Raw genomic sequence first — 12,064 nt, forward strand, 5'->3', positions numbered from 1 at the left:
TCCTCAGGTGACTTAACTGACTGAAACTCTTGTCACACTGTTTACAATAGAAAGGTTTTTCTCCTGTGTGAATACGCTGGTGTCTCTCCAGGTCACTTAACTTGCTGAAACTCTTGTCACACTGTTTACAGATGTGAGTTTTCTTTCCTGTATAAGTCAGCTGATGTGTCTTTACTTCTCCTGCTTGAGTTAAAGTCTTGGTAAACCTTTGATAATAACTGGAAGATTCTGGTTCATTTGTGTCTCCCTGTTCCTGGCTGGTTGCAATTCTGGATTCTGAGGGGACCTGTCCATTTATGGGCATTTGGCAGTAGAGGTCATCATGGTTCGATTGAGATCTGAAGTTTGTACAATCAGTACAGCGGACCCTAGTCTGGGGAAACCACACTCCTTCCTTGGAGTGGTGGTTCATCATCTAATCTGCATCTATCCATGAACTGTGATCCACAACTGAATCCTCCGGTCTCTGTGGAATGAAGTGAATTCAAAAATATATGTTCAACTCTTATACGATGTTGAGCAGAGCTCTGGTCTGACCTCACTCACAACACAACCGGTTGCCGTACATGCCTGACAACACCGCTGTGCGCAGGCTGCCGCCCCTCCATATTTGAGCTAGAGTGACGTCAGTCGTTAAGTCACTAGAAATACTGTTCCTACGAAATAGTGTGGGCTTGCTTCTCCCTCATTGGCTAAAGGCCCTGCCTTTGTACTGTCGGACAGTTTTTTGAGGAAAATAGTAGTATAAAGAGTATATAAAGATGTGTGAGAACATAATACAAAAGATTTCATGTGGGTGTTGTTATTTATATCAGGTCGCACTTGTTGGTGATGATGTCACCTAGAACGCTGCTCCTCATTGCCTTTGTACTGTCTGTAATTGTTTTGAGGAGAATAAACTTGACCTATAAAGATTTGGTATAACAGAGGGGGCGTAAAGTATAACATAACATACTGATATTAGAGATACAGTTCCTACGAAACAGTGTGGGCTCGCTCGCGACTATATTCTACAGCGTGCTAACTGTCATGTGAAGCTCAACCAATACTCCACTATATGGAATCTATGATAAGGTTGTGGGTGTCCTTACTTCATCTCTCTCAACTAAGAGGTCCTTTGAAGAGTAGCTGCTGTGACTGTACAGTAAGCTAATGGGGATCTAATAAATAAATCAAATCTTGGCCTGAAAACGTTGAAGACCCCTGGTCTAATCATATTTGTTTGGTTCCTCAGCTGTCCCCGCCACCTTCAAAGTGAGCCTGAAGAGCCACGAGTCCCTTGAAGGAGGCAGCGTGACCCTGCACTGCGAGCTGTCCAAGAAAGGGGTCCCTGTGGAGTGGCGTAAAGGGGAGCAGACGCTGACCCAGGAGACTTCTCCAGGGAAATACCAGATGACAGTAGAGGGAAAGGTGGCTGAGCTGACCATTCTGAATGTCCAAGCGGAAGACGCAGGAAAGTACAGCTGTGTAACAGGAGATGAGAAGACCAGCGCTGATGTCAAAGTGACTTGTGAGTTTGAGAACTAAATCATAATGAAACTACAAAAATATGCGTCTAATCTCCCTTTTGGGTCTCAACCTGAAAAGTTTGGTATCACACAAATATCTAAATCCACTGTCTGTGATTCCACAGCACCTCCCGTAACATTTAAACGAGAGCTTCAGCACCTGTCGGTGAAGGAGGGCGATAGCGGGGAGTTCTGCTGTGAGCTCTCCAAGCCTGGAGCCCCAGTGGACTGGAGGAGAGGCAGAGTGGTCCTCAGACCCGGAGACAAACATGAGATGAAGCAGGAGGGCCGACTCACCAAACTGGTCATCAACAACGTAGAGGAGAGCGATGCTGGCAAATACACCTGTAAGACTAAAGACTGCCAGTCAACTGCTGAGCTCACTGTCCAGGGTAAGTTTAACTTATTGAATACACAAAGGTTGCATCTTTTATTGAATGTATGGTATTTTAAGGGTAGACAACCCTCAAGCCCAAATCTGTATGGTTAAACTGCTGTTGTTTTAACTACTGATTTAATGAGTCAAATGAGGACAATCATTGACTTATCTGGTAAGGGAATTTGATGCGTCTATCCCACACCAATATACAGTACACACCTGGGAAGATACAGTATGTTGAAATGGTCCAAAATGTGTTAATTCCACAAGGTTCCACAAAGTTGGTTGTGTTGTGTATTTCCGTACCAACCTACAAACAACTGTGGGTACATTTAATTGGCTTTGGTTTGGTTATCATTTAATAAATTAATGTGTGATGTTATTAATGTATATGAATATATTTCTGAATATTACCCATATGTTCGCATGGGTTTACTCTCCACTAGATTCCCAATAGAAAGATACCTCTAATCTACAGTAATATAGAACAAATATAAAGATTGATTGAATATTTTATTGGTCACAATGAACAACAATCACATGTACAATAGACACATTTAAGATGCAGCATAGCACAGGTACAGTTTGAACATCTTGCTCCACAGGAACATCCTGAATAAGGGCTTTTGCGGTCTTTTTTTGACATCGGAAGTCCTTGGCACTCAATTTACAGACATATCAACCATAACAAGAATGACATTCATTGCATTTACAAGAAAGATAATAAGAAAAAATCACACCCAATGTGAAGTGAGCGGTGGTCGTGCTTGCATAACATCTTCAGACTAGGATTTAAGTCTAGGATGTACAGGCTATGCTACACACACACATTTTACTATGGCAAAACGCTGAGGAAAAAGGCTACAGACACACGCACAGCCACTCTATGGAGCGCTATGCTACACACACATATTTTACTATAGCAAAATGCTGAGGAAAAAGGCTACAGACACACGCACAGCCACTCTATGGAGCGGTTTACCACCGCTCAAAAAATACACAATATGCTCAGCGCAGGGAAGAAGTGGGGGTAGGTGTAAGTTAAATTGGGGGGGGGGGGGGGGGGGGGGTCACTTCTGGCCTTTTGGCCTTCAGTATGTAGACAATGGCATACTGTACAGTAAAATAACTGCCAAATTATCTTAGCTAGCTTAGATAAGCTGTGTCATGTCAGTGAATTCACCAGGCCTTGGGCTTCATTTATTAAAACACAAAAACAAAGATCATTCAAAATCATATAGTGATAGAAAAACACTCATGGACCACTGCAGAGGCGTGGGTTAGCTTCCTGGCAGTATTGCCACCAGCTTGGCTGAGCGCTCCATGGAACACCATATTGGCAATGGCAAGTGGGACTGTACGTCCCACTTGCCATTGCCAATATGGTGTTGTGTGTACACACAGGGGGAATGATTATTGTGGGGAGGCACAAAAAGAACAGGCTGAAAGAAGGTAATTTGTTGTCATGTCACAGAATATCAGAGAAGTCAAAGGTAGGAGCCTTTTTTATTAAAGAGACCTGGGGTGAGCTTTTATAAGACATTCAACCAGGATGACATAATGTCATGTGTTAATCTATTGCATATAAATGGATGTAAGCACAGAGCTACTGTATACTTAAAGATTTCACCCCCCAAATGACTTTTTTCTATTGATTTGTCACGCCATGGAGACTTGAATTCAATAATATTTTTAGTTTTTTAACGCATTCCTAAGACAATAATTTGATTTCAATAAATGTAGGGGACCGGATTGCGTTTGGGTCTCCATCCGGAATCAATGGGGGTAAATGTACTCAAGTCTCCATGGCGTGAGTAATCAATAGAAAAAAGTCATTTTGGGGGTGGACTACTCCTTCACACCACTTTGACAGTGTAATTGCTATGGTAGAGTTGTACAGTTCTTGTTGCAGACCCACTGAAACACTGCTTGTATCAAATCCTGTGATTCCAAGGATTTTCCTGAATTAACCACATTAAACAGTGAGTCAGTAAGAGAAGAGAGGCATTAGTAGTACATGATGGTTGCAGGTTGATGTGTTTTGAACTAGCATGCAAAGATGCCGGAGGGTGAGTTTTGCATTCATGGAGCTTCCTGATATCATCAGTTTATTATCAGTTTCAATTAAACTACTCTTACTGAAGCCTTAAAAGCTCTCTTTCTAAACACTGTACCTACACAATGCTTGTTCATCCTTTCAGTTAAATAATAACAATCTAAATTATGTTTTTGTTTTATTAATGACACATTCTCACAATACGACAGCAGGGTTTTCATGCCGTTTTGTTGGACCGCTGTGCTGAATGACGTCAAAAGGAGGCATGTGTTGTGTTCCATGTGTTGGAACCAGTCACTGAAGTTGTCTTGGCTCTGCTGCAGGTTTGCCTCCCAGTTTCAAACTCCCACTGGTCAACCAGGAAGGGACCGAGGGCAACAGCATCTTCCTGCGCTGCGAGCTGAGCAAACCCGCCTCCTCGCTGGAGTGGAGGAGAGGACGGGAGCTGCTGAAGCACGGAGACAAGTACCAGATGAGGAAGAAAGAGCTGCAGGCGGAGATGAAGATCGTGGACGTCAGCCTGGACGACGCCGGAGAGTACTCCTGTGTCTGTGGAGAGCTTAGGACCACTGCCAGCGTCATCGTAAATGGTGCGTGCAATACTCTCATAATCTGTTTAACTGCAGTGTTTTTATTTTTAACTCTTTCTGTGCGAAAACCGAATAATATCGGTTCTTTTTTCCATTCCAATACTAATTTTTTAATCTATTTCGCTTACCCTGAGCTGCTAGTAGCGACGTGGGTGGTCCTGGCTCCTCCACCGCTTCCCAACGAGCCATTCTACTTGTCCTGATGATTTATTCCATTGAAAATGGTTTAGAAAAAAGTTTAGAGCCCCCCCAAAAAAACGCTGTTTCAGCAAGACGTATTAAGGATTACAAGAACCGACATTTTTCGGTTCATTTAGTAAAATGAATTAAATAATCGGAGGCATCAACGAAGCCCCGGTCTAATTTAGCATCCTATAGCACAAGGCCGCGATTCTGTTTACACGGCCCGTAATGGGAAGAAAAGGCCGCGCCACGCCGCCCACTCCAATAGAAAAACACATCTTTACAGCGGATTTTCTCCGGATTGTGTTCCGAGGCCAGCAGACAAGTTATTTTGGCGGCTGAATAACTTTAGATCGCTCTTCTAAAAAATTATATAGTCGATTGCTAACTGATAGCTAACTTCCTCCGGCTCGCTAGCATAGCACTCATTCGAGTGAAAAGCCAAGCCAGTTCAGGCTGGCGACCCGGATGTGATAGTGAATGCCTACGGGAGAATGGCTGGCACTCTAGCGGCACCTAGCGGCGCCCGGCAGTTATTGAGTTAATACATTTTTTTTTTTCATTTTAGTTATATTTTAGTCATCTGGTCATCTGAAAATGTTTTAGTTTTAGTCAACTTTAGTTTAAAACCATAAGATTTTAGTTGACTGAATCTACAGTTGATTTAGTTGATTTAGTAGTATTTAGGGAGGGCAGCTGTGATGGCGTTGAAATGCCTGATTTATACTCGTCGCGCTGCGACACATAGTGAGCTTGTAGATTGGCAATGTTCGGAGAGTGACACCTGCACACAACCAAGCATAAAATGACATGTCTTAGGGTCGATTCATACTCCACTTTTAGAGCCTAATTTATTTTGGTTCGGCTCTGTCTAAACTATGATATGGCGTCATTCAGAGGATCGGGGTGGCGGTTAACGTCATTAATTTGGCTCCGAATGACGCCATATCATAGTTTAGACAGAGCCGAACCGAAATAAATTAGGCTCTAAAAGTGGAGTATGAATCGACCCGTATTTCTACTGGATCTCTTCTCCTCCCCAACATTTTAGTCCAGTTTTTATTTGTTGACGAAATTGTCAGTATTTATTCATCAGAGCTTTGTTTTTATTTCGTTTTTGTCAGACACCTATAGAGTTAGAGGAAAGGCCGATGTTATAGTATAAAATTAAATTAGATAATTTGTTCATTCAAACCTTTTTCCAGAGAAAGAGAAATCGACACGTGAATATTGCCAAAAAAATCTATGGCTATTTTCACCATTCTTTATATGACGAAGTGTATAGGACTCAAGTTGTTAACGCCTATCCTCTGACATTCTCTAGAGCGGCCTGTCGTGTTCATCCAAGAGCTGAGAAACGTCCAGGTGGAGGAGGGCAACGGCGTGACGCTGTGCTGTGAGCTCTCTAAACCCGGGGTGCCGGTACAGTGGAAGAAGGGAGAAAACATCCTGACCAATGGAGAGCAGTACCAGATCAGACAGTGTGGAGCCACTGTGGAGATGTTGATCAGAAAGAGCCTGCCAGAGGACAGCGGCGTCTACAGCTGTGTGTGTGAGGACCTGAAAAGCACTGCCACCATCATCATCACTGGTAGGTGGGATTGCAGTGTGAGCTGCAAATACTCTTCTGCTGTAACGGACTGTCCAAACTTTCACAGTATCTTCCTGCCGTGTTGTGATACTCACACAAGTGTTTTAAGAATTTTCTGGAGTGCCTGACTTGTGTGACTTCAGCGCTTAAGAATCATATAAATCTATTAAGTTTCAAAGATTTGACGTACAGTACTGTATACAGTAGCAATACTAAGGATAATAACCAGTAGTTGGGCAAGACAAAAAGATTGAAACAATTCCTTTTATCAAACAATCTGTCTTTTGAACAAAGACAGTTCTCTAACACACACACACACGCAAGCACACAGGCGTGCACGCACGCACACATGCACACACGCACGCACGCACGCACGCACGCACGCACACACACACACACACACACACACACACACACACACACACAATATTGGATGCTTGAAGAACATGTACAGTATGCATACTGCTTTTTAGGTTAAGCAGGACATATCTTTTTTTTTTTTTTTTACCACTCCATTGTTTTATTTGCACTGTATTTATTTGACCATTTCTTTTTTTTTTTTTACAATATGTTTATTTAGTTTTTTTTTCTTTTTTTAAAGACACACAAAACCACATATGCAATACAATAAAAGACCACAATCAAAATTCAGACAAAACAAAAAAGCATACAATATACAAAAAGAAAACACAAAAAGCAAAACACCTGACATCAACACAACACATAAGAATATAAAATAACTATGATACAGAGAGTACATACAACACATCAACATCCAGACTCCTATGCCACAAGGCCAGGCAAACGACCATAGAGAGAGAAAAGAAAAAAAAAAGCAGTTACCCTACTCCCGGTTCCTCCATCAAATAGGAAAGATAGCAGGACATATCTTAGCTTTTATTACAGTATGTATGATGATGGCTTTTATCTAGTGATGTATCTGAAGGATTATGTCTTTTTGTACTGTAAGTCCGAGGAGCCTTGGCAAAACTGTTTCACATTTTTTACTGCAAAGTATTTTTTCAGATTTTACAAACGGCGCTATCATTTAGCTTTGCAACCATCTTTCAGCCATCCCAGTGACATTCAAACAGAAGCTGAAGAACCAGGAGGCCGTGGAGGAAGGCAGTGTGACGCTACGCTGTGAGCTGTCCAAGTCTGGGGTCCCAGTGGAGTGGAGGAAAGACTCCTTGCTGCTGACAGAGGGACACAAATACCAGATGAAGCAGGAGGGCAGGGTGTCGGAGATGATGATCACTAACACGCTTCTCCAGGACGCCGGCGAGTACAGCTGCTGCGTAGGCGCTGTCATGACGTCGGCTGACATCAAAGTTAGAGGTAGACTAGACTGTTGTTGCACACACAGAAGTAGGACAACCAAGGGGTTGCTGGTGGCTCATTCACTTAGTGCACATACTGCTTGCCAGTGGTGTGATATGGATTTTAGAAGTGGTGCCCCTCTAAATTCGTGACGTGATGATTCATGTGCGTGCATGTGAGGCACGCGTGCTTGCAGCTAAATACGTCTGGGCTCGCCGAGCCCAACCGAGCCCACGGCATCTCACCCCTGCGGCTAGCTGCTTGTGAGGACCAGAGTTCTAATCAATTTGTTGTCCTCCATTCTCTCTGAACTCAGCTTCCCGTCCCTCTACACTTTACTATCTAATAATGTAAAATGATTAATGAATTAATAGGACATCCTACACATGGCTAAGCTGCGTGGCTCATCGTCAACCTTGACCTCCAAATAAAATATACCATACTATCAGATATTGATTTAGGGATCTATGTAATATCTCATATTTCTTAGACTGATTTGACGATGATGATACAGTGTATTGAGTAATTGCGTGCCATGACCTGTATCTTGTATTTTGTAGCCCTTCCCATAGCATTTACGCAAGAAGTGGAAAGTTTGGTGGTGAAGGAGGGCAACAGAGGAGAGTTCTGCTGTGAGCTCTCCAAGCCTGGAGCCCCAGTGGACTGGAGGAGAGGCAGAGTGGTCCTCAAACCTGGAGACAAATATGAGATGAAGCAGGAGGGCCGACTCACCAAACTGGTCATCAACAACGTAGAGGAGAGCGATGCTGGCAAATACACCTGTAAGACTAAAGACTGCCAGTCAACTGCTGATCTCACTGTTCAGGGTAAGATAAAAACCTAAAATGCACCTGGGGAGTAAACCTTGACCCACATCAACACCTTGGATGATTGCTGTTGATTGATTGTTTTCATTATGGCCTTCTGAACCTCAGTTTAACGTGAAATATTGAAAGTGTGTACTTTAAGACGGTCATGGACAGCAAATGATTATGTAATTATATTATAAGTAAATCGCTCAATCGTCCACTCACTTCTGTGTGGGTCATTCATTCTCTCCTCCAGGGACGTGCCGAGAAGGTTAGAGAGGCAGGGGCTGACATTTCTAAATATTGAAAATAGCAGACCTCCAAGCTCACAATGGGTCGCGCTGTGACACGTTGTGAGCTTGGAGGTCGGCTATTTTCAGTACAACAAAACTAAGCATTAAAAAGGCAATACTGGAGATGTGGCGTAACGGCATGGATTTCTACACAGTGAGGGCAATTCTTTAAAGATACAATGCTGCATTCAAGTTCAGGAGAGTTTGGACAAGGCAATTCTCTTAAATGCTGCCTTCGGGTATGGCATGGAAAGAGGGCATTTGCATTTCTTTCACCATAGTGAAAACTGCATTCATGGTCTAGAGAGGGGACTTTTTAAGACGTATAAAAGGGCTGGGGCTCAAGCCCCCTTTGATGTCTATGTGTGCACGTGCCTGCTCCTCAGCTCCCCCCATAACATTCAAGGTGAAGTTGAGGAACCAGCAGGTGGAGGAAGACAACTGTGTGACTCTGAGCTGTGAGCTGTCTAAACCCAGCCTGGCTGTGGAGTGGAGGAAAGGAGGGGAGGTGCTGAAGAACGGCCTGAAATACCAGATCAAGAAGAGAGACGCCGTGGCCGAGCTGGCCATCAAGAAAGCCCTGCTGGAGGACAGCGGAGCCTACAGCTGTGTCTATAACGATCTACAGACCACGGCCAGCATCACTGTCACACGTAAGGGCCCGGGCTCAATGAGTGTGTTCTACAACATCTGAGGAGTATGTACAATAATCATGAAATAGGAGTTATTGTATAAACAGTTACACAAGTGTAATACAGGATAACATAAGATACACATAGCTCATAGTGCATCACTTTGTGCTGTGCTATGAGCTTGTAGATCTGCTATTTTAGAAGAATCTTGAAAATTGGTGCAAATATTTTTTTAAGCGAACATCTTTAATCGTTGCTTCTGGGGGTTCCTGAAAAAAACATTTTGAGATTGGGTTTCGCAACCAAATACAGGTATTTTGGAGGTCCTTGGCATGAAAAGGTTTGAGCACCACTGATACTTTCTCCAGTAGGAGCGAGATCATTTCGCTGAAAACTACCGACCAGGTTGCAACCCGGTTGGAGGTCACTAAATGATCTCGCCCTCTCTCACTTTTTTTCAGAAAACTTTTAGGATTTAGAAGACATTTGCAGTACAGTAGAATCGGCTTCAAGTCATATTGTGTATAATAACTGTTTACCCGTACTCCACCACAGCCATTCCTCTCACCTTCAAGATGGGTCTGAAGAACCAGGAGGGCCGAGAGGGAGGCACCGTGAGCCTGCGCTGTGAGCTGTCCAAGGCCGGGGTGCCGGTGGAGTGGTGGAGGGGAGAGGACCAGGTCTACCACGGCGGGAGGTACCAGATGAGGCTGGACGGGATGGTAGCCGAGATGCAGATCAGGAAGGTCCAGCCAGAGGATGTGGGGCAGTACAGCTGCGTCTTCGGAGACCAGAAGACCACGGCTGAAGTGTGTGTGAGAGGTGCGTTCCGTAGTGATGAGGATTTATCAGTGTGTCTTGTTCCTTGATATACTATATTTCCAACATTAAGGGTCAAATGCAGAATTAACATTCTGGAAAAGTTTGAAAATGTGCTATTTGGATCGTTCATACAAAAAGCAGGCATGTTTTACAAGAATGTTTTCAAACCTTACAAATGCAAAGCAAGCAAACAAAAAGAAAACTAGCGAGATGTCTCGCTTATGGGGGAGCGCTCCCATAAGCACACCACCATAAGCCCCTCCATAAGCAAGACAATGAGTGAGTAATATGAACAATATTCTTGTTAAAGTTCCCAAATACAGCAAATGCATTTTTAAAGCACATTTATCTGTTGTCTAATGTGTTGTCCCATCAAGAGCTGAGTCATTCGCCTAAGAATAAAACCATGTCACTACTTCTTTTGTGGCACTGGGGCTACCCATTCTCCTTTTGCACAAAGTAGTACATTGCAAGATAGAGGGCGCCAGATCCCTTTTAGTCACACCCTACCACTACTTCCTGTTCATCCACAGAGCATTGATTCTAGTTGTTTTCTCCATTAGATTAAAGTGCTTTCTTTTCACTTTTTTCAACTTGTATTACTTGTCAAAATACATTTTATTTGTCTGCCTCATCTTTTTACCATCCCAAGTAATACAAGTTGAAAAAAGTGAATAGAAATCTAATGGAGAAAACAACTAGAATCAATGCTCCGTGGATGAACAGGAAGTAGTAGGGTGTGACTAAAAGGGATCTGGCGCCCTCTATCTTGCAATGCACTACTTTGTGCAAAAGGAGAATTACATTTGTATCACTTCTATGTTTTGTTTTTCACATGGATTCTATCATTTCTTAATGACGTCATGCCTCACCTCCACTTCCAGCGGCAGCCTCAGTGTTCTTTGAGAAGGAGCTGGAAGACCAGGTGTTGATGGAAGGTAAACCACTGCTGATGTCCTGTGAGATCTCCAATGCCAACGTTCCGGTCACCTGGAGGAAGGATGACCAGCAGGTGGAAGACGGAGGACACTACAGTATCATAAAGAGAGGAGCCACGCACACGCTGGAGATCAAGAAACTGTGTCCGGAGGACGCTGGAGAATATTGCTGCGTTACTCGGGGCAAGAAGACCACAGCAAAGTTAGTCGTAAGGGGTAGGTGGATCCGTAAGAGAAAAGGAGATGGATAACATCTCCTTTGATCTTTTCATTTTCATTTCATTAATTTCTTTCTATTGCTTATTTCATGATCATTTCCTTGAAGATGATTACCATCTTCGTAAGGCTAACTCATGATTGTTCATATGCTGAGTAACCCACACAATATTGTCACCATGCCATTCGTTTGTTGCAACCCATTTCATTTCCATTCTCTAAAAGTCAGAGCTCTATCTAGCTCCTCGTTCCTCCATAGAGCGTGTGCGGATCGTGTCGGGGCTGACGGACATGACGGTGACTGCCGGCGAGGATGCAGCGTTTGAGTGCGAGCTGACCCATTCGGATGTGACCGAGGGCGTGTGGTGGCTGGGCTCCAGCCCGCTGCAGAAGAACGAGATGAACCAGATGACCTGCCGGGGCCGTTTCCATCGCCTGGTCCTCACCATGACCACACCAGAGGAGACGGGCATTGTGGCTTTTGTGGTTGGGGAGGAGAAGTCCTCTGCAAGTCTGCTAGTGGTCCCCAAGCCCAAAGGTGAGGACAGAAAAGACAATGACTGTTTTTGACTACTGCATATTGTTTTCTTTATTGTGTTATATTTTAAGCAATGTTGACGTTTGGTAGAACCCAATTGGGTTGTTGTTCCCCGGTTCCTTGAACACTGAGGCGGATGATTGACAATACAGTATTCAGACTTCTATCAGGTCGCTGTACAACCCAAAG

General features: G+C 43.7%; 1 protein-coding gene across 1 annotated transcript in view; it reads left to right on the top strand.

Moving 5' to 3' along the window:
* Nucleotides 1-12,064, top strand: part of obscna (obscurin, cytoskeletal calmodulin and titin-interacting RhoGEF a) — a gene marked incomplete at both ends in the record, with an annotated part of 77,518 nt that overhangs the window by 26,303 nt on the left and 39,151 nt on the right. The window contains 10 exon segments of the mRNA XM_080728854.1: nucleotides 1,235-1,510; nucleotides 1,634-1,900; nucleotides 4,267-4,533; nucleotides 6,041-6,307; nucleotides 7,379-7,645; nucleotides 8,188-8,454; nucleotides 9,116-9,382; nucleotides 9,917-10,183; nucleotides 11,068-11,337; nucleotides 11,597-11,875. Coding sequence (XP_080584980.1) covers nucleotides 1,235-1,510; nucleotides 1,634-1,900; nucleotides 4,267-4,533; nucleotides 6,041-6,307; nucleotides 7,379-7,645; nucleotides 8,188-8,454; nucleotides 9,116-9,382; nucleotides 9,917-10,183; nucleotides 11,068-11,337; nucleotides 11,597-11,875 — 2,694 coding nt within the window.

The sequence above is a fragment of the Nannobrachium achirus genome (assembly GCF_963921795.1).
Source record: "Nannobrachium achirus genome assembly, chromosome: 1".
In the NCBI taxonomy this organism is placed as follows: domain Eukaryota; kingdom Metazoa; phylum Chordata; class Actinopteri; order Myctophiformes; family Myctophidae; genus Nannobrachium; species Nannobrachium achirus.